At 48.0% G+C, this 22946-nt stretch overlaps 1 protein-coding gene across 1 annotated transcript in view; it reads left to right on the top strand.

Moving 5' to 3' along the window:
- Window positions 1-417: 417 nt before the first annotated feature.
- TMEM132B (transmembrane protein 132B) overlaps window positions 418-22946 on the top strand; it is a 384514-nt gene continuing 361985 nt past the window's right edge. The window contains exons 1-2 of the mRNA XM_060249159.1: window positions 418-459; window positions 867-1840. Of these exons, the coding sequence (XP_060105142.1) occupies window positions 418-459; window positions 867-1840 (1016 nt within the window). The remainder of the gene's footprint in view (window positions 460-866; window positions 1841-22946) is intronic.

Raw genomic sequence — 22946 nt, 5'->3', positions numbered from 1 at the left:
CTTCACTTCCAGTGTGTACGGGAAGTGATGTCATCATGTTGCCGACGCTGTGGCATTGCTCTCATATTTGGGCAAAAACTCTATGGTAGAAGCTATTTTTAACAGAGTTTTTGTCTGACTTACAGAGCATCACTGCAATGTTGGCAGCACAATGATGTCACTTCCGGTGTGCTCTGGAAGTGATGTCATGCCTACACTTCCCTCCTGCTTCTGGTAAGTTTCCCCCCCCCAGTGGTTGCTGGTTGTGCCCCCTACCTAAGATGTGAAGTAAATTAAGGGAAATATATATATTTTTAGATCAGGGTATGTGGCCATTTTGGCCTGTGTGCCCCCTCCTCTGGAACATCTACCTGGGAAGAAGTTGGCAAACACAAGGAGAGGGGTGATGGGTTGTCCTGGAGCAGACTCACTGGGATGATGTCATGCCCAATACGTCAGGGACTGTCCTTGGAACTGTGGGTAAAGAACCAGTATTGTGTGCCCCCCCCAGTGCCCTGGCAGGCTACTGTCTAGCATATGTGTCGGGGGCTGCATACCTCTGGGTAGGTCCTGGTTTGTCTCTCATCATGTGCCATCACTTGCCTTTATTTGCTCTGCACTGGAGGCCACTAAGGGCAGAGTTGCCTGTCACAATGAGGGTGGTTGCTGAAGGGACTGCCCCATATCCATTTCTCCCGTATGATGTTTAGGGATACTCACCTTGCTGATGCCACTGGTGTTGGTGGGGTCGCCACAGGAGGTGGCCAAGAAATACGTATTTGGGGAGCCCAACGTTTGGGCTACTGGAACACAAGCTGTGTCTGGAAAGCAAAACCCTGTTTGTTCTTGATGTTCTTACGAAGCGCCGCTCAAAATGAATTGGGCAGAACGGAGGGCATGATGAAACCCTTCTCTCTCTTGACCTTTCTCCTTTCCCCTCTCTCTCGCTTGCAGTGGTGGAAGGTCGAGGAGGGGTCGTCGACAGCATGCAGCGGTTTTCGAGCTTGCCCATCTACCTGCCGGTGAGTTACCGCATCTCCAAGGCCGAGGTGGCCTTCTTCCTGAAAGAAACCAACCAGGACATTATGAGGAACGCCAGCCTGCAGTCCAGAACGGAATATTTCCTTCTCTACCAAGCCACCCAGTTGCCTCTTTTGAATGCGACTTATGGCCCGTTTGCCATCGAGCAAACGGTGCCCCTCAACCTCCTCCTGACGTCTGCGGCCTTCCGGTCTCCCGACCGGTTGACTTTCAACTGGAAATTGCGGTCGCGCATCATCAACAGTGCCGTCTTTCCCAACAGGCCAAAAGTTCAGGCTTTGTTCTACGTCGCTGGCAAAGACTGGGAAGACGAGGATCCTGCCGAGACCTTCCCTTGCGTGCAGATGGCGGCCTTCCAGGAGGATCGAGTCGTTGTTGGCAGCTGCCGGTTGAAAGGTCAGCTGGGGTTATGCGTGGCGCGGCTGGAATTTTCACCCAGCTGGTTCGACGTAGCGTCTCCGTCATCTTTGTCACCGCTGGACCCAGAGTATCAACCGGTGGTGGAGTCTTCGGAAGGGAACACGGTGGAACTTTTCTATAGGATGTACGAGGCTGATGGGGAATGTTCTTCAGAAGACCAGCTATTGGAAGGGTTTCTTCGCTCAGAAGGCCCGGAAGAGGCCCAGGCACCTCCGGCTATGATGGGGAGAATTGGCAGCGTGGTTCTGTACCCAACTCGGGACAAGCTGAAGAAGTCATTGCTGAGCCTCGACGATAACCTTGTGGTCTCTGTCCCGCTCAGACCAGTCAAGGAAGGTGACCTTGTTACGTTTCACATATCCCTTGCTGCTGGCTCTCGAGCAGATCAGTTTACATTAAGGTAAAGGTTCTTTTCTCTTTTGAGGGGTGGGGGAAATGCCTATGTTCTGTCATACTTTTGTATCTTTGGTGGGTCATGACCCTGTTAGGTTGGTTGATGTGTTCATCCTCCATATTAACTCAAGAGAAGTTGGTTATTATTTTTCTGTTTAAGGGTCTTATATGCTATCTCCGGAGACCAGATAGACTGGTCTACTGGAGAACTCTTGTATGAGTTCTGGGGTCTGGGGTTGTCAATTCTAGGTTCTGAAATACCTGGAGATTTGAGGGCGGGTCCTAGTAAAGTGGGTTTAAGGAGGGGAAGCAAACCTCTCTGGAGTCCTGTTCAGCTAGAATGGTCTACTGGTGAACCCTTGTATGTGTTCTGAGGTCTGGAGTTGCCAATTCTAGGTCCTGAAATACTTGGAGATTTAAGGGTGGAGCCTGGTAAAGTGGGGTTCAGGAGGGAAAGCAAACCTCTCTGGAGTCCTGCTCAGCTAGAAGAAATATTGATCTACTGATAGACCCTTGTATGGGTCCTGAGGTCTGTGGTTGCCAATTCTAGGTTCTGAACTACTTGGAGATTTTAGGGTAGAGTCTGGTAAAGTGAATTTCAGGAGGGGAAGCAAACTTGGTAGGTATAATGTCACACAGTCGGCCTTCCAAGGCAGCCGTTTTCTGCAGGAGTAGTGGAATAAATATGTTGTCAAAGGCTTTCACGGCCAGAGTTCTTTAGTTGCAGATTTTCCGGAACATATGGCTGTGGTCTTGGCATAGTAGTAGCTGATGTTTCGCCAGCAGCCGTGACCGGCATCCTCAGAGGTATAACACTTTACACAGGGTGTTATACCTCCGAGGATGCCGGTCACAGCTGCTGGCGAAATGTCAGGTAATACTACGCCAAGACCATGGCCATACAGCCCGGAAAATCTACAACAACTAGTGGAATAAATAGTTTAGATAAGAAATAATAAAGAAGTGATTTATGTAGATAAGAGAGGAGTTGTAATTTAGGGAGATCTCCAGCCCCCACCTCGAGGCTGGCAACCCTACAAGTGGGGCTGGAAGGATTAGCCACCATTGATGTTATTTGGGCCCAGGATGCTAAAAGTAATGAGCTTGTTTTAAGTACATTCGCCTGTGGCTTTTGTCAGTTAAGAGAACCATCCTTGGGTGTCTCCCTGTTTTGTTTCTACTTCGTGGTGCCAGCTAGCTATCCGTGTCCTGATTGGCTGATGGGTTCGTGGGCTAAGGCCAAAGACACCTGAAAACATGCCTTGTTCGAAGAGTGCAGGAGGGCTGGCTATTCCATCAACAGCGGAGAAGGAGCTGCGTTGTCGATCCTCCCACAATGTAGACTGCTCGGCAGGGGATGGACTTTCTCTTTAGAGTCTGCATGCAAGAACTGTGCGGTGTACCTGCATTGGACGAGCAGGAATCTTTCTTTTATTTGCCTTTGTGTGTGCCTTAAGAATGCTTCCAGTCCAGTAATACACTCTTTGCGACTTGAGCAGTTTCCTAAACTGGAACACTTCCTACCTTGTGGGACTTAACTGAGAGCTTGCAGATAACCTCAGAGGAGAACCTGGGAAGCTGAAAAGCCTCTGGCAACAGGTTTAGAACCCTCGAGGCTCTAGGTTGGCTGGGGTGGCTTTGGTTTCAGCACCTGGGAGTAGGCGTAGGGCTCTCTAGGACCATACAGGGGCCTACAGCTTAATTCCTTCTCCTTAATTCTTGTGAAGAATTCTTGGAGTAAGACCACCATCCAGTAAGGCACATCCATCACTTACCATGGGTGATAATTTTAGCAGCGTAGCCATGATAGTCTTGCAGCAAAGAGAAATGGGATTCCTATGCAGGCCCGGCTCACTCACTAGGCAAACTAGGTGCTTGCCTAGGGCGCCGGGAGGGAGGGGCGCCAAATTTGTCTCTCCCCCTCCCGGTGCCCATGACACATGCCTAGTTTGCCTGCCTGTCTCTTGCCCTCCCACTGCCCCCCACCACACCTTTCCTCCCTTTCCACCCCCCTCCCTCCCCCTCCCCGCGATCAGAGTCCACTGTGCTGAGGCTTGGCTCTACCAGCTTCGACGCGACCAGCATCTTATCCTTCTTTGAAGACCACGCTGGAGGAAGCTTTACTCCCCCTCCCTTCTGGTTCCCGAAAGGAAGGGGGAGGAGCCTCCTTCAGTGCGTTCTTCAAAGAAGGATAAGAAGCTGGCTGCGTCAAAGCCGGTAGGGCCAGGCTGAGTCGTGCCATGCTCTGAGGGGTGGGGCTGGGGCTAATTTGCCAGCCTCTCCCCCCTGCCACCACCGCCCCTTCCCGTAAGTAGCCCCATGCCTGCTGCCTACTCACGAGTTGCCCCGCACTGGCCACCTACTTGCGCAGCTACTTGCGAGTAGGCAGCAGATGCGGGGCTACTCGTGAGTAGGTGGCAGGCACAGTGACTCAGGGCGGGTGTGGAGCTGTGCTGCCTAGGGCGCCAGAAGGGCTAGGACCAGCCCTGTTCCTATGGTAACAAAGTTTGTGTCAACATGAGCTTTTGTGAGCGACAGCTAGTAGTGTAGTGGTGGAGTTGATTAAATGCACAGACTCTTATATGGGAGAATTGGGTTTGATTCCCCACTCCGCCACACGCACCTGCCGATGTGACCTTTTGTCAGTCACAAGTTCTCACAGAGCAGTTTCTGTCAGAACTCTCTCAGCTCCACCTAGCTCACAGGGTGTCTGTTGTGGGGAGGGGAAGGGAAAGGAGATTGTAAGCTGCTCTGAGACGCCTTTGGGTAGTGAAGGGTGGGGTATAAATCCCATTTCTTCTTCTTCAGTTGTGTATGAAGTGGGTACTTACTTATGTGTGTGTTTTTGTGCTTGTGTGTGTAAAGTGCCGTGACCTGGATAGCACAGGCTAGCCTGTTCTTGTCAGATCTCAGAAGCTAAGCAGGGTTGGCTCTGATTAGAATTTTGGCTCCAATTAGTATTTGGATGGGAGACCATCAAGGAATACCAGGGTTGAGACACAGAGGCAGGCAATGGCAAACCTCCTTCTGCCTTGAAAACCCTATGGGGTTGGCGTAAGTTGGCCACCGCTTGACGGCGATCAACTGCAACAAAGTGCTGACAAGCTGCAATCAACTTATGCATGCAGTTTTCATGGCAGGAAACAAACAGATGTGGTTTGCCCTCGCCTGCCTCTCTGTAGTAACCCTGGGCTTCCTTGGTGATCTCCTATCCAAATATTACCGGGGCTGACTATGCTTCGCTTCTGCGGTCTGTTGAAATTGGGCTGGCTTGAGCCATTCAAGTCGGGGTGGGTAGTTCTTTACCAGACACTTTTATAACCCAGGTCACAGAAAGGGGGGGTAAGACAGGAGTTGCAGCCGAGACGCATACTGTAAATCATTCTGGTGGGAGTTCCTGAGCAGGGGCTGGAACAGATGTGGTTGTTACACTTAATGACCAATGAGAAAGGTCAGAGGTTCCAGCCTCGCTTGATTGCCAAGGGATAAATGAAGTCTGATTTGGAAAGATGCAGTGTGAAGCATAAGAAAAAAGGTTACAGGGTGATACAGCATGATTATACAATTACAGCATGATAAGAACAACAACTGATACCTGTGAAGAGTGAGTCCTGCTGAACTACCTTGACTTGGATAGCCCAGGCTAGTCATCAGATTTCGGAAGCTTAGTTAGGTCAGCCCTGGTTAGTCCTTGGGTGGGAGGCAACCATGGAAATCCATGGTCACTAAACAGAAGCAGGCGATGGAAAACCTTATCTGAAGCCCAGTGTCAACTTCGGTGCAGCACTCATTAACTACACCTTAATGAGACCCTAAGGATGAGTTCTTGGCAACCATTTTAAATAAGAAGATAGCCTTCACGGTTCTAATGATTTGATATAAATCAAATTAGGCTTTATTTAATGACTAGCAGATTCACAGCAAGGACTGTTCTTGATAGAACTGACCTCCACCAGCCAGGCAGCACCTTTATATTTTACTGTGACTGTTAATTATGCAAAACAGTATGGCACACAAGTTTTGGCACAGAATTAAAGATAAAGGTAGTCCCCTGTGCAAGCACCAGTCGTTTCCGACTCTGAGGTGACATCGCATCAGAATGTTTTCATGGCAGACTTTTTACGGGCTGGTTTGCCATTGCTTTCCCCAGTCCTCTACACTTTCTCCCCAGCAAGCTGGGGACTCATTTTACTGACCTCAGAAGGATGGAAGGTTGAGTCAAACTTGAGCCGGCTACTTGAACCCGGCTTCTGCTGGGATCAAACTCAGGTCGTGAGCAGAGAGCTTTGATTGCAGCACTGCAGCTTTGAGCGGGAAGCTGAAAAACTGTGAACTGGCTCACACTGACTCAACTTGGAGGGAACGCTGCCGCTAAGCTGGAAAAAAAAATTGTTCACCAAAGCAACTGGGGGAAAAAAAAAGTCCCGATCACATTTTTTTTAGACCAATCTGTTCTTGCTGTACCCTTAACTTGTCGGCTTTTCAGTTCCGAGTCCTGCAACTCCAAGAAAAATTGGAGCCGGGACTTTTGGGGAATGAAAGGCCAAGAGGTAATTGGAAATGTTCAGCGTTAAGAAAAATGGTAGGCGCTGGGGAAGGGCAAAGCTAGAACTGGCATATGAGAGAGAGAGAGACACGCTCTGATTTTTAATTTCATGATGTCAAAAGAAATGAAAATGATATTTTATTTATTCGTTAATGAATTGCTTCTCTGTTGAAAAACAGAGCCCCGGGTCATGTCTAAATATGTCTAAACATATGAATACTTGCTGATTTTTGGGGTTCCTATAGGGCTTCTTCCAACCTTTAGGTGAGGCCTGGAGATCTCCCCTTATTACAAATGACCTCCAGACAACAGAGATCAGTTCCGCTCAGCATAGCACAGTGCTATAGACTCCACCCTTCCAAGCAGCCCTTTTCTCCAGGGGAACTGATCTTTCCTGTCTGGGGATCAGTCAGGGGTTTTTTTGCAGCAGGAATTCCTTTGCATATTAGGCCGCAACCCCCCCCCCCCGATGTAGCCAATTCTCCTGGAGCTTCCAGTAGGCCCCTGTAAGAAGAGCCCTGTAAGCTCTTGGAGGATTGGCTACATCAGGGTTGTGTGGCCTACTAAGCAAAAGAGTTCCTGCTCCAAAAAAAGCCCTGGGATCAGTTATAGTTCCGGGAGATCTCCAGGCCGCACCTGGAGGCTGGCACCCCTATTTAAAACGCAGTCATGGTGAATGTCTTAAAAAAAAAATGGAATGTTGCATTGTTCTTCCACCTAGGACCCTACTGATCTTCTTGGCAGCAATTTTGGTATATGTGCAAATGTGGTGAGCGTGAAGGCTGAAAGCTATAAGCCCCGTGTGAGAGTTCCATCCTCAGAGAGAACCTTGGATTCCCTTTAGATAGATCCAAGTGGGCAGCCGTGTTGAAGCAACAGAAGAAAGTAGGAGCCAAGGGGCACCTTTAAGTTTTATTCAGAATGTAAGCAGAATGTCTGATGAAGTGTGCTTACATTCTGAATAAAACTTTGTTGGTCTTAAAGGTGAACGTGACTCCTACTTTGTTGTATTGGGTTTCCTCAGTAGATGTAAGGTCTTTTTTTTTTTTTTTGGCAGGAAGTCCTTTGCATATTAGGCCACACACCCCTGATGTAGCCAATCCTTCTGGAGCTTACAATAGGCCCTGTATGAAGAGCCCTGTAAGCTCTTGGAGGGCTGGCTACATCAAGAGGGGTGTAGCCTAATATGCAAAAGAGTTTCTGCTATAAAAAAAAAAGCCCCTGTAGACGTGATTGCTGCTACCTCCCTCACATCTTTTAGGACGGGTGGGATATAACTTTGAATGAACAAGCCCCCTCCCCACGAGGCTTTGGAATGTCATTGAGTCTTCCAGGAAGGATTTATCTAACTGAAGTTTATGTGTTTAGTGCAGAATTACACTGTGGGAAATAAAAATCACTGTCGCTCCGACATCTAATTTATACGACTTTCCTCACGGGCTCTCCTGATTTTCAGTCCATTCGTAATGTCCATAAAGACCCAGGAGGTTCTTGTTCTTTTCTTTAAAAATATATATATAGAATTTTTCTCTCTTCTAGCCATATATATCTCGTATGTTTGCCTTGGGAGATAGGGTTCTCTTTCCCCCTCTTTCAGAGTATAACTGATTGTTTTTAATCATGTCTGCGTATTAGCAGAGCGTAATGGATTCCGTTCTGGGGTGTACGAGGTTATAGATCAAAGCGGAGTTGCTTTTCGCCACATCTCTGTGATGGGAACACCAGTCTTGGGAATGTGAAGAAATAGTCTCGATTTGCATATTTTTATGGACTTGTTTTGCCTTGTTTCACCCCCCCTCCCTTTTGGAATGAAATTGAAATCGTGCCCCCCGTCTCTCCCCACCATCTCCTCTTACGTACAGTTGTCACGTTTTGGCTCATGAACTGAGTTTGATTATCGAGCGGTTTAAGGAAGCGGGCTAAAAATAGACCCGGTGAGAAATATTTTCCCGTCACTCTTTCCCGCTCTTGGCGCCCGTTTTTGCAGCCACCGCATAAAATCTTCTGAAGCATCCCGTTGGAAGGGGACCTAAAGTGATGCTTCTGTACTCTAAGGAGCAAGAACATTCTCTGTATCTATGTAGGTAGCTTTTTAAAATACTGGGCCTTGTTACCCAAAGGAATAAGCTTTGTAGCCTCTGTGGATGGATCTCAGTCGTGGTACCCCAAAACAAAATCATGAAGAGAGTGAGTCGGGTTGCCAAGTCCAATTCAAGAAATATCTGGGGACTTTGGGGGTGTAGCCAGGAGACTTCGGGGGTGGAGCCAGGAGACATTGGGGTGGAACTAGGAGCAAGGTTGTGACAAGCATAATTGAACTCCAAAGAGAGTTCTGGCCATCACATTTAAAGGACCACACACCTTTTAAATGCCTTCCCTCCATCGGAAATAATGGGGGATAGGGGCACCTTCTTTTGGGGCTCATAGAATTGGACCCCCTGGTCCAATTCTTTTGAAACCTGGAGGGTATTTTGGGGAGTAGCACTAGATGCCATGCTGAAACTTTGGTGCCTCTACCTCAAAAAGCAGCCCCCCCGAGCCCCAGATACCTGCAGATCAATTCTCCATTATCCCCTATGGGAATTGGTCTTCATAGGGACTAATGAAGTGCCCCGCAGACATTTCCCTTCCCACCTCTGTGCTTTCTGATGACCCTGAAAAGGGGGGAGGGCCTCCAAACCAGGGGATCCCCTACCCCCACCTGGGGTTAGGCAACTGTAGATTGAGAGTGAGTGATTGTAATGCAGACAAATCATTTAATTGTATATAAAATAAAAAGAATGAAAGTGTAAAAAACCCACACTGGGCACCTGAGTACTAATTCTCTAAGTAGCCACACATGCACATGGCTTTTTTTTTGTAGCAGGATCTCCTTCGCATATTAGGCCACACCCCTTTGATGTAGCCATTCCTCCTAGAACTTACAGTAGGCCCTGTACGAAGAGCCCTGTAAGCTCTTGGAGGATTGGCTACACAAGAAGGGTGTGGCCTAATATGCAAAGGAGTTCCTGCGACAAGAAAAGCCCAGCATGCACACATATACCAACAAGAGGGCTCACTGATAAAAGGTAGGAGGGACAAAACTGGGATATTACGGAGAAGGGACTGATGAACTGAAAATCCTGGGCTTGAGGTCTGTAGGGGTCCATGGGCAAAGACAGCTGAGGTCCAAGGAGCAGAGTGAGGAGCGGGCTAAGCAAAGGGAAACCAGCACACCCTCCCACTCCATCCTGGGGGTTTCCCAAAGTCATGGCTGCACCCAGGTGCCTTTATGAGACTCCCCATGGTTCAGGTCATCATTCATTCATGATTTATAACCCACCCTTCCCTCAATGGGCTCAGGGCGGAGAACAACAATTAATAAAAGTTGTTGTTTAGTCACACAGTCAAGTCTGACTCTTAGCGACTCCATGGACCAAGTCGCGCCAGGCCCTCTTGTCTTCCACCATCCTCCGAAGTCCGCTCAAATTCATGTTAGTCACATTAGTAACACTGTCCAGCCATCGCATCTTTTGCTGTCCCCTTCTTCTTTCGCCTTCTGTCTTTCCCAGCATCAGGGTCTTCTCCTGTGAGTGCTCCCTTCTCATTTGGTGGCCAAAGTATTTGAGCTTCAGCTTCAGCATCGGATCTTCCAGGGAACAGTCAGGGTTGATTTCCCTTAGGACTGTCCAAGGGACCCTCAAGAGCAGGGGTCCTCAAACTACGGCCCGCGGGCCAGATGCGGCCCGCTGAGGACGTTTATGCGGCCCGCCAGGTTATGGCAAAATCAGACTGGAAGTGACGTTCGACCTAAACTCGCGTTAGCAACACACACTTCCGGCACTGGGCTGAGGCGGCGGAGACAGAGTGTGAGGTGATACTGAGGTGAGGTGAGTTTCCAGGCTGGGGTGTGTGGTGTGGGGAAGGGAGAGAGATGCAGAAGACGGAGAATTGACGGCCCGCGGCCTTGTACAGTAACGGCAGTCCGGCCCTCCAACAGTCTGAGGGACAGTGAACTGGCCCCCTATTTAAAAAGTTTGAGGACCCCTGCTCAAGAGTCTTCTCCAGCACAAGAGTCAAAATTAATTCATACAATAAAACAATACAGCAGTCTTAAAAACAGGTCAGATTCTGCAGATCATTATATCAAATTGCATCCACTCCTCCCATAGATCCCCCAGCTTCTAACCAAAGAGGTCTCAAGCTGGGGGGAGGGGGTGGAAAATGATTGCATTCGGAATTTGGTGGAATCCTAGGACTACCTCTAGACATCTGACACACTTCAAGGTGCACTGAGCCGATTTGGTGTAGTGGTTAAGTGTGCGGACTCTTATCTGGGAGAACCGGGTTTGATTCCCCACTCCTCCACTTGCAGCTGCTGGAATGGCCTTGGGTCAGCCATAGCTCTGGCAGAGGTTGTCCTTGAAAGGGCAGCTGCTGTGAGAGCCCTCTCAGCCTCACCCACCTTACAGGGCGTCTGTCGTGGGGGAAGGAGATAAAGGAGATGGTAAGCCGCTCTGAGACTGATTCAGAGAGAAGGGCAGGGTATAAATCTGCAGTCTTTCTTCTTCACCATCATGCAACTTATTGGTGGAGCTGGGCCTCCGAGAGGTCTGCTTGCCTACCGCCAGTTCAAGGGCCTTTTCTACCTCGGCCCCCGTCCTGGTGGAATGCCTTGCTGGATGAGGTTGGAGCCCCGAGGGATTATCTGAGCTTTTGCAGCGCTTGCAAGTCAGCCTTGTTTAGGGAGGCCTTTGCCTGGTCTTGTTCTGTTGGTCACCTTGGAACTGATCCACTTCTTTATATTTGGATTATTTATGAATGTCCGGTGTCTGGTTTTTTATTGCCTTATAAATTATGTATTTTTATATCCAATTGTTGTTTTATTGTTGTAATCTCCCCTGAGCCTTTGGGAAAGGGCAGAATAGAAATCTAATAAACATTTTTTTTTTTAAAGAGAGACGAAAGAGAAGAGATTGGATCTTATACCCTGCCCTTCACTACCTGAAGGAATCTCAGAGCAGCATACAGTCTCCTTTCCGTTCCCCTCCCCACAACAGACACCCTGCGAGGTGAGTGGGGGTGAGAGAGCTCTTGAGAGAACTGCTCTTGAGAGGAACAGCTCTGTGAGAACATGTGACTGGCTCACAATCTTCTTTCCCTTCCTCCCCCACAAAAGACACTCTGTGAGGTAGATGAAGATATTGGATTTATATCCCACCCTCCACTCCGAAGAGTCTCAGAGTGGCTCACAATCTCCATTACCTTCCTCCCCCCCCCACAAAAGACACCCTGTGAGGTAGATGAAGATATTGGATTTATATCCCGCCCTCCACTCCGAGGAGTCTCAGAGCAGCTCACAATCTCCTTTACCTTCCTCCGCCACAACAGACACCCTGTGAGGTAGATGAAGATATTGGATTTATATCCCGCCCTCCACTCCGAAGAGTCTCAGAGCAGCTCACAATCTCCTTTCCCTTCCTCCCCCACAACAGACACCCTGTGAGGTAGATGAAGATATTGGATTTACATCCCGCCCTCCACTCCGAAGAGTCTCAGAGTGGCTCACAATCTCCTTTCCCTTCCTCCCCCACAACAGACACCCTGTGAGGTGGGTGGGGCTGGAGAGGGCTCTCACAGCAGCTGCCCTTTCAAGGTCAACCTCTGCCAGAGCTATGGCTGACCCAAGGCCATGCTAGCAGGTGCAAGTGGAGGAGTGGGGAATCAACCCCGGTTCTCCCAGAGAAGAGTCCGCACACTTAACCACTACACCAAACTGGCTCTCCAGAAGTCTGTTTAGAAGTCTTTGTTTAGAAGTCTGTTTAGAATGTTTAATTAACCACCTTTTCCCCACCTGCTTCCTTGATTTGATACTGATGTTGTTATGCCAGTAAAGGTTCTTTGACTGTGACTGAGAGGTGCTCTATGTCAGGGGCGGCCAACGGTAGCTCTCCAGATGTTTTTTGCCTACAACTCCAATCAGCCCCAGCCAGCATGGCCAATTAATTAATTAATTAATTTTTAAGGTTTTATCTGTTTTTAAAAGTTTAATTCCTTACATGTTTAAATATTGTTTAATCTTTGTGTCGGATTTATTGTTGGAAGCCGCCCTGAGCCACTTGTGGGAAGGGCGGGATATAAATTCTAAAAATAAATAAATAAATAAATAAATAAGTTGTAGGCAAAAAACATCTGGAGAGCTACCGCTGGCCACCCCTGCTCTATGTCATAGAGTCCCCCTTCCAAAGTAGCCATTTTATCTCGTGGGAACTGGTCTCTGTTGTCTGGAGATAATTGTACATCTGGCAGATCTCTGGGCTCTTCTGGAGGTTGGCAACTGAAGTTGTGAATGTGTGGATCATATGTGCTGAAATTGCAGGAGCCTATAAGTTTTTCTTCAGTATTCTTTTGGAACGATGGGGACTTCGTTTTGCTTCTAGTTCCCCTCCTATGCATATGTGTCCTTGGAGGGAAAAAAATTAATGTCTTTAAAACGCAACAACAATCGATTCCGTCATGCCAAAGTGAAAGCTTAGTGCTGAGCAGAGAGCCCGTCTCAAACGGTCAATCGTGCGCTGATTAAGAAAGCCATTTTTGCATTTCCCCCTCTTATTTTGTGGGAATTTCCCTCCCCCATAATAGGAGTCAGCTATGGTTTTGTAGCAGTTTCTCAATAAATGGCTTTTAAGATTGATTAAGGGCCTCTGCTTTACTTTGGCCATCGATCAATCTCAGCAGACGTTTATTGCTTTTGCATGCTGGAAAGTGGGCAGTGTGGATTATGTCTTAATTCATCTGGCCCTAAGTATACCATAGTAATGCGCAGTTTGGGAAAGACACAGCGCTGAACTTAAAAGAACTCTTGGGAACTTGGTCCAAACTCTTTTCCCTTTAATTGGAGATGATAGGCTTTGAACTGGGGCACTTCCGTCAGCAAAGCAGGACTTCTGTGACCAAGCCATAGCCTTTTCCTCTGTTTGGTGTGGTAGTTAAGTGCATGGACTCTTACCTGGGAGAACCGGGTTTGATTCCCCACTCCTCCACTTGCAGCTGCTGGAGTGACCTTGGGTGAGCCACAAGTTTTCACAAAGCTGTTCTGCTCAAGAGCAGTTTCTGTCAGAGCTCTCTCAGTTCCACCTACCTCACAGGCAAGCCTGTGGAGTCTTGTGAGCAAAAATTCTACTTTGTGAGCTACTGGCATTAAAGCTGTGAGCTACAACATAAATTAACTTGCTCTGGAGCCATTTTTCCTGAGCTAAGACAAAAACGTGTGGGCGGAGGCTAAAAAATTATGAGCTAGCTCAAACTAACTCAGCTTAGAGGGAACACTGCTCACAGGGTGTCCGTTGTGGGGAGGGGAAGGGTAAGCTGCTCTGAGACACCTTTGGGTAGTGATGTGCCGGGTATAAATCCAAACTCTTCTTCTTATGGCATATTGATTTCCAAGATCCTACGAAGTTTGAGTCTAGTGGCATCTTTAAGACTTGAGGTGGCCAAACTAGCTTAATGTAAGAGCCACATAGAATAAACGTCGGATGTTGGAGAGCCACAAGATATGAACGTCAGATGTCTGAGGGAGGGAAGGAAGGAAGGAAGGAAGGAAGGAAGGAAGGAAGGAAGGAAGGAAGGAAGGAAGGAAGGAAGGAAGGAAGGAAGGAAGGAAGGAAGGAAAGCAAATAGATGGGGAGGGAGAGGTACAAAGAAAGCAACTTTAAATTTAAGTACATTCTCCAAGCACTAGCTGACTTGGCTCAGATAAGGGATTTAAAGAGACAAATGCTTTTTCAACAGCAGCTGATGGGGTGGTGATAGGGGTCTGAGAGCCACACAATACGTGTGAAAGAGCCACATGTGGCTCCCGAGCTGCAGGTTGGCCACCCCTGTTTAAGACCAACAGAGTTTTACTCAAGGTTTGAGCTTTCATGTGTACCCACACTTCCTCAGATACATCGAAATGGAAGTTACCAGGCCATATAGATAGGTAGAAGTTGAACTGCAAATCAGCATACAGGATAATGAAGATGTTTTAACAGATGCAAACAGGAATAACAAACTAAGTTTATACGGTCCGTTTGTTTGGATTTAATTCGGGGGGGGGGGGCAGTGAAGCAAATGAATATGTCAAAAGTGGAGACTCAAGTTGTGAATGTGCCCCTCTTAATTGTGGAGTGTTGGGAGTAATTAACTGAGACCCTGTCGTTACGCTCCATCGGCCTCCTCTCAGTCATGGAGGTAACTAACAGCATCCTTTTCTTTGAGGTGGGATGATTTGTAGTGCAGCGTCGTGTCTCCTCCGTTGCCACACCAGAGAAATGCATTCCAATGTACTGTTCTAAATTTTGATTCAAATTTTGTATTTGGCATGTGATCATGTGGACCAGGGGTGGCCAAACTAGCTCAACGTAAGAGCCACATAGAATAAATGTCGGATGTTTGAGAGCTGCAAGGAAGGAAGGCAAATAGATGGAAGGACAGCGGAGGGAAGGAGAGGTGGAAAGAAAGCAACTTTAACTTTAAATGCATTCTCCAAACGTCAGCTGGCTTGGCTCGGAGAAGGGATTTAAAGACAGAAATGCCTTTTCCACACCAGCTGACATGGTTTGAGAGCCACACAATACGTGCGAAGGAGCCACAGTTTGGCCACCCCTGATGTGGACCATAGCAGTGCCAAGTCTGCTGTAGTCTCTGTGTGTAGTTAAGCCGTTTCTTTGGTTCAGGAAAAGGATCCTGGGTAAAACCACACTGTATGCCAATGCTGCTAGCCCGAACTCTCCTCACCCCCCTCCCGGCCTTTGTTATGTAGCCTTGCTTTGAAATGGGAATATGGGAACAAGATTACAGAGCCTTCTCAGTGGGGCCTGGTGCCAAGAAGACGCTCAAGGACGACCCAGGCCTGAGAACGAAATAGTAACATCTATGTGTGAATGTGCCCTGCATAGAGTACCCCTCCCTCAAGAATGCCTTTGATGTATACCTTAAATGTTTGCTCTGACTGTGTCACGGCTGGGGCCGGGTCAGGTCAGGCAAAGTCCAGAGGCAGTCCGAGGTCTGTAGCCAGCAAGCAGGAGTGTCCAAGGTGCCAAATCCAAATCACTGTGCAAGTATCGCAGGTCCGAGGTCCAGAAGCCGAGGTCAGGGAGTCCAGAAGTCAAAAGCCAAAGTCAGGGAGTCAGGAACCAAAGTCAAGCCGGAGTGGATGCTAGAACGTCAGGGAGATGACTAGTTGCTTCCACAAAGCCTCCTCCCAAAGCCCACAGCTATATAGCCCTCTGCTGGCTGTTGCCCATTTGGGCTAATTGCTGGCTCTGGGAGGCAGCCAGGATCCTGTTACAACTCAAGCATCCTTGCTCTTAGGAGGGCCAGAATCCTCTCAAAACTCAGGACTCAGGGAGCGTCTTGCTTGTGAGCGTGCCGCCCTCCTCCGATCCCTGAGGTCCTGACGAAGGCGGTCACGCACACGAGCCACCCGCGAGGGCGAGGCAGGGGGGCTGGGATCTTCTTCAGCAGGAGGCAGGGGTACTGGTGCAGGTGGCAGGGGTACAGTTTCCTCGGCAGACTCGTCTTCCTCTGCAGGGTCCCCAGCACCCATGACAGACTGTATACTTGCCAGTCTTTCAATTTCGTTCTATAGTCTAACAACATGTTGCAATAAACTAGAAACTTTCATCAACAAAGGTCTCGTTATTGAAACATCAGACTTGCCAAGCAGCGTCAGGAGACAGCTTCAGGGGAAGGCCTTTATGCTTTGTTGTTGGCCCTCCGGAGGAACTGGTTGGCCTCTGTATGAGATGGGATGCTGGACTGGATGGGCCACTGGTCTGATCCAACAGGGCTCTACTTATGTTCTTATTTTGGGGCACGGAGTATGATCAATTAGATCGTGATACATTAGTGGGGTCTGAGATTTGACATCCGTAGAAAGGCCTCTGGTTTAAAATCAGCTTGGGGCCAAAATACTGACTGGCAAGGCAAATTAGGGGACAGGTGGCGGCCAGTGCTAGTAAAGAAAATGGGAGCCAAAGTTTGAATCTTGATTTAGATCTCATGTTTTGAACCTTGGAAACTGATTTAGCCTTGAGTCAGGACATTGGTCCTTCCAGCTCAATGCCGTCTCATTAGTAGCTTAGGCGAGAGCAGTGTTTGCTAACACCTGCTGCCTGGAATCCTGTAGCTTCAGATGCTGTGCATTGGCTCAGGCATGTTTTGCAAGTGAGGAAAACCTGTGACCTGCTAGGGTTGCCAGCCATTCGGGGGCATTCAGGGGGAGACCGGGGTAGTGGGAACATGGGGAGGTGCCATTCTGTTGACAGCATGATGTCATTTCCAGGTCGAAGCTGGACGGGATGTCCCAGCACTCTAGGATCCAGTAAAACTCTGGGTTTTACCATAGAATTCTCCTGAATCCTAGAGTGGCATTACATCATTTTGGGGATTGGCCAGGAAGTGACATCATGCTGTTCATGTGATGATGTTGTTTTCCTCCTCACTGCTGGTCAATAGAGGGACAGCAGAGGGTCAGGAGGGAGTTGCTGTCTGGAGGTCTTTGCTACAACCGAAGTCATGGCAACCCTATTTACAATTTATCTACGGGCCTCCAAATTCTAGGAACAATTTGCTAGCAAATCTAGCTTTCCCCCCTACAAGTGATCAAGGAACTACTTTCATTGTCTAAACCAGGGGTGTCAAACATGCAGTTGAGGGGCCGAATTAGGCCCCTGGAGGGCTCCTATCAGGCCCCCTAGCAACCGGCTGTCATCTGCTTCCTTCTCCCTCTCTCTTGCTTCCTTCTGCGTAACAGCTTGCTTTGCAAGACTTGCTCAATTGCACAGGAGCTACAGAGCAAAACCTCTGTTTTCTCCATTGACTGAGGCTCCTCCTGTGGGGAGGGAGGGGGGAGGAATGCCTCGCTTTGCCAGGCTCTCTCAATTGCACAGCAGAGCTACTGAGCCAAGCCTCTCTTCCTTCTATTGGCTGAGGCTCCTCCCCCTCCTGGTCCCCTGGGGAAGGAAAGAAAGAACCAGAGTTTCCTTTGCCCAGTTCCCCGGATCCCATGGGAGAAATACAAAGAAAGCACCTTTAAGACCAATGAGTGCTAATCTTTTAAGCATGTTTTTAAGTTTTAAAAAAATATATTTGTGCTTGTGTCCTTTATAACATTTATATCACTGCTACCTAATCTTAAAATAGGTACACACATGGCTCAGCCCGACATGTCCCTGCTCGACAAGGTCTCATTTATGTCAGATCTGGCCCTCATAACGATTGAATTCAACACCCCTGGTCTAAACCGTTTGAACAATTGGGTAAGTTGTTGTTGGTGGAAAGTGCGAGATCGCACAGGGTTTTCAAGGCAAGAGATGGCCCGAGGTGGCTTGCCGTTGCCTGCCTCTGTGTAATGACCCTAGGCTTCCTTGGTGGTCTCTCATTCAAATACTAACCAAGGCCTTAGCTTCTGAGTCCTAGTGAGATCAGGCTAACGTGGACCATCCAGGTCAGGCCATTGGATTAATTAGGTCATGCCATCACGTCTGTATTGAAGCAATGCAGAGGATTTCCTGGTTCTAGGATTGCTAAGTCCTTCACAGCCTCGACGGGGGACTGTTTTCAATAGGTACCATAGAGTTTTCCCTCCCAAATCCCTAGAGCATCCGGGAAAACCATAGAGTTTTCCCGGAAGCTCCTAGAGAGGCCGGCATGCAATGTCGCCGGCATGATGATGTCACTGGGAGTGATGTTACTGCAATGTCGGGGGAGGATCCCCCATGCCAGCCCAATGGGGGCTGGCGGGTTGGGAACCTCAGGGGTGGGGGAATCCTTGCCCGGCTGGGAACTTGGCAGCGCTACCTGATTCTCCCAGTCTTATTGACTCTCTTTTACTCACTGGATTATCTACCTAACTCCCAGACACCTCTCAAAAAAGATTGCATGTGCGTTGAAACTTTCTTTTGTAGCTAAGGTTGCTATCCTCCAGGTGGGGCCTGGAGATCTTCTGGAATTATGCCTCCTCTCCAGACTACACAGATGAGAGAGAGAAAATGAATGCTTTGGAAGGTGGACTCTGTGGTATCATATCGCTTGAGTTCCCTTCCTTCCCAAACCCTATCCTCTCCCAGGCTCTACCTCCCAAGTGTCCAGACCTTCCCGAACCTGGAACAGGCAGCTTTATTTGTAGCATGCAGGGCTATTTTGTAGCAGGAACTCCTTTGCATATTAGGCCACACACCCCTGATGTAGCCAATCCTCCTAAAGCTTACAGGGCCTTCTGTAAGCTCCAGGAGTATTGGCTACATCAGGGGCAGGGCTTTCTTTGTAGCTGGAGCTCCTTTGCATATTAGGTCACACTCACCTGATGTAGCGAATCCTCCAAGAGCTTACAAGGCTATTACAGGGCCTTCTTTAAGCTCCAGGGGGATTGGCTACATCAGGGGTGTGTGGCCTAATATGCAAAGGAGTTCCTGCTACAAAAAAAGCCCTGGTAGTGTGTACGCCAGCCGCTTAACATCAGTTTTACAGCAATATATTTCACTGAAGTTCTGCCAGTTCTGCTTTCCTCCAAGGTACGCAAGAGGGCCTCGCCCCTCCAAGCAAGTCAGAATAAGATATGCTGGGTTTTGATTTTGTGCCAGTCTAACACTTGACCTGAATCTTCAGTTCTGGTAAATAAATAGTTGTTATGAAAGCATAAATTACATGTGCCGTCTCTCCCAAAACAAGAGTTTCTGTAAGATTTCAGAAAACGGAGAGGGGAGGGGGAAGAGGGCGCTCGCCAAAGAAAAACAGAACTCGAGGGGGACCACGCTAATACACAGAGTCTATTAGAATGCGCCAAAGCGCGCGGAATAATAGTCAAATATTTGTAATGTTAATGGACGCGCGGACATGCTTTGTGAACTTTCCTTTGCTCTATCCATCCAGCAGTTATAAATATATAATGTGATGTGCATACGATATGAGGCAAAACGGAAGCTATAAAAATGCAAATGGCAGGGGGATTTGGTGGGGGAGGGGGGAGGGAGAGAGAAAGTACCAGGGGTTATTTCTCTGTAGATGTTCCCTGAGCATTGGCCCCTTGGTATCAACTGACAGAGTTGCGTTGAAATCCTATGAATAACGGCTGCGTGTGTTTAGGGGATAATTTATTATCTCGCCCGGGATGTACAAAGAGTCTTTAACTCCATTAGGAGAAGGAAGGAGGCGTTGGAAAGAGAGGAGGGGAAGAGGTGGCCGGTTCTGTTGTCTGACAAAAGGGATTCTTAATGAACTTGGCAGAGTTTGGGAGGCGAAACAGGTTTCCGAAGGTGCTTTTTTTGTTTTCTCAAATGGAGGCAAACTGGGGATGAGTGAATAGGAAACAAAAATCGTTTTGTATTTTTGGCGGCGGTGTCAGTTTGCCGTGGGCTTTGTCGGCGCGTTCGTGTTGAGCGCACCCCGATGCGTAGTTTTGAAATGCCACGTCAGAGTGATTGATTGACACTTTTGCAATGCTGAATGAATGGGTGTGGGTGAAAATAAAGAATCCAGGATTTTATTCAGGGGTGGCCAAATTGTGGCTTGGGAGCCACGTGTGGCTCTTTCACATGCATTGTGTGGCTCTCAACGCCCCCACTGGCCCCTTGGCCGGCTTGGAGAAGGCATTTGTCTATTTAAATCACTGCTTTTATTTATGCATTTAAAGTTGCTTTCTTTCTGCCTCCCTCCCCCCTCCCCATCTATTTGCCTTATTTCCTTCCATCAGACATCTGATGTTCATGTCTTGTAGCTCACAAATATCTGACATTTATTCTGTGTGGCTCTTCGATTAAGTAAGTTTGGCCACGCCTGGTTTTATTGATTAGGATAGTGAGCTCTGGGCTGGGAAATATTGGGGGGGGGGGGTTTGGGGGGAGTGAAGCCTGGGGAGCGGGGCTGGGGGAAGGGCATTGTACCTTAGTGGGGTACAATGCCATGGAGTCCACCCTCCAAAGCAAGCGTTATCTCCAAGAGAGCTGATCTTGGTTGCCTAGAGATCAATTGTAGTAGCAGGAGATCTCCAGATACCAGTTGGAGGCTGCCAGCCCTGTTTATCGATATATCATATTTTTATACCATCCAGCCTTTGTGGAGGTTTAGGAGTTCTTTCTTTTGAGCCAGTTTGGTGTAGTTTAGGGGTGGCCAAACTATGGCTCAGGACCCAAAATATGGCTCTTTCACAGATATTGTGTGGCTCTTAGAAGTCCCCACGGCCCCATTGGCCGGGTTGGAGAAGGCATTTAAAGTCTCTTTAAACCACTTTGCAAAGCCAGCTGGAGGCTTAGAGAATGCATTTAAAGTTAAAGTTGCTTTCTTTCCACTCTCTCCCCCCCATCTATTTGCTCCCCTTCCTTCCTTGTGGCTCTTGAACATCTGATGTTCATATCTTGTGGCTCTCAAACATCTGACATTTATTCTATGTGGCCCTTAGGTTAAGCAAGTTTGGCCACCCCTCATGTAGTGGTGAAGTGTGCGGACTCTTATCTGGGAGAACCGGGTTTGATTCCCCACTCCTCCACTTACAGCTGCTCAAATGGCCTTGGAAAGCCCTCTCAGTCCCACCCACCTCACAGGGTGTCTTTTGTGGGGGAAGAAGATAAAGAAGTTTGTAAGCCACTCTTAGACTCTGATTCAGAGAGAAGGGCGGGTATAAATCTACAGTTCTTCTTCTTCTTCCCACAACAACCCTTTGAGGTATGTCAGGCTGAGAGATGGTGAGTAGTGGCTACCCCATACCCAAATCCCTCATTTCCCTCATTTCCCTGGCTTCTTTAGGCTTCTCTTGAGCTGCCGAACCCAACTGTGTTAGGCCGGCTGGGTTACCAGTGGCACAAATGCGTCTTTATCTGTTACCTCACAAGATTTGCTGCCTCAATGTAATTAGCACCAATCTCTCTTTGCAGAAATATGCAATTAACCCTCTGGCTCAGGATTATGAAAGAATAATGCGTGCACGCATGTGTGAACCGGATGGTGTGTGAGCGAGTGTGTGATGTTTTCCTCATCAGTCTTGGAGATTACACTGTGTTAGTGTGAGGTGTGTGCGTGCCCGCAAAGGGGTTAGCTTGTCCCAATCAAGCCTGCCAGCAGGAGTGGCAGTTCTAGGAATTAATATTCGCAAACATAGACCTGTACATGGAAAGGGTAAATATATGTCTAACGAGGGGTCGCAAAAAATTATAAGGGGATGCTGACTGTCTAGAATTTGTCAGTAATAGGAAGAGGTCAGTAGACTTGCAAATCGTATGATAGGGATCTTAACAAAAGAACACAATTCTTGATTTTTTTTCTTGTATAATATATTTTTTAAGTGGTACGATAGAAAAGGGGAAAAATGGGAAGGGAAGAGTATAAATCAGGGGTGGCCAAACTCACTTAATGTAAGAGCCACATAGAATAAATGTCAGATGTTTGAGAGACACAAGACATGAACATCAGATGTGTGAGAGAAGGAAGGAAGGAAGGAAGGAAGGAAGGAAGGAAGGAAGGAAGGAAGGAAGGAAGGAAGGAAGGAAGGAAGGAAGGCCAGTAGATGGGGAGGGAGAGGTGGAAAGAAAGCAACTCTAAATGCATTCTTCAAGCTGCTGGCTGCCTTGGCTTGCAGAAGAGATTTAGAGAGACAAATGCCTTCTCCAAGCTGGCTGACAGGGCAGTGGGGGCTTCAAGAGCAACGCAATATGTGTGAAAGAGCCACATGTGGTTCCCGAGTCCCAGTTTGGCCACCCCTGGTATAAAGTCATCAGTACTTTTCAAGTATTATGAATAATTACATACAAGTGAAGCCAACTGTTTTGATAGAAATACAGATTTCAAATGTGAGAGCAGATAGTGATTTCTTGGATATTTTTAATCTTAATTTTTTTTGGAACGCACAAAGAGTGTTTGTACATTTAACGATAAGGAGGAAAGAGACCATTCCAAAGAGATGGCGTGTTCTTGGAAAAGAGGCTGATTATTTTTCTTGACTGTGTGTCAGCCCTGGAGGAAGGTTGGAGTAAAAATGTACTGAATAAAACCAGTGTGCAAGTTGGTCTGAGAGTAATGACCGAGGCTCTCAGACTTCCCATTCTTGCGAACTTGCACATGACTTCACTGGTTGCCTCCAGATTTAGAGTTACGATGGAAGCATCAAGGTAGACAAGAAACTGCAGACAGCTTGGTGACAAGTGCTGTGTTTTCAGTGCGATACTTTAATGAACATTCTGGGATACACGATGGAAGATCTACAGTCGTCTGTGTCCTTAGGAACCCTGGGACTATCAAGAGTTCCTAAGTGAGAAGGCCAGTAATGATGGACAAGCTTTCAAGATATGGAGGTGCCTTAGATGAAGTTTGGCCACTGGTTCATCTAGGTCAATGTGGGTTATTCTGTTTGGCAGCCGCTCTCCAGCAGGCAAGATCTTTTACATCACAAATGATATTTTAGCTGGAGAAAGTGGAGATTGAAGTTGGAACCTTTCGCGTACAACTCAAGGGCAAGTGATGCTCTGTATTCTTGGTACTTGGGAGGGGCAACCATGGGAGGGCTTCTGGTGTCCTGGCCCCACTGATGGACCTCCTGATGGCACCTGTTTTTTTG

This window comes from Heteronotia binoei, chromosome 11 (assembly GCF_032191835.1).
Source record: "Heteronotia binoei isolate CCM8104 ecotype False Entrance Well chromosome 11, APGP_CSIRO_Hbin_v1, whole genome shotgun sequence".
NCBI lineage: Eukaryota > Metazoa > Chordata > Lepidosauria > Squamata > Gekkonidae > Heteronotia > Heteronotia binoei.
This window is presented reverse-complemented; position numbering and strand designations above follow the sequence as displayed.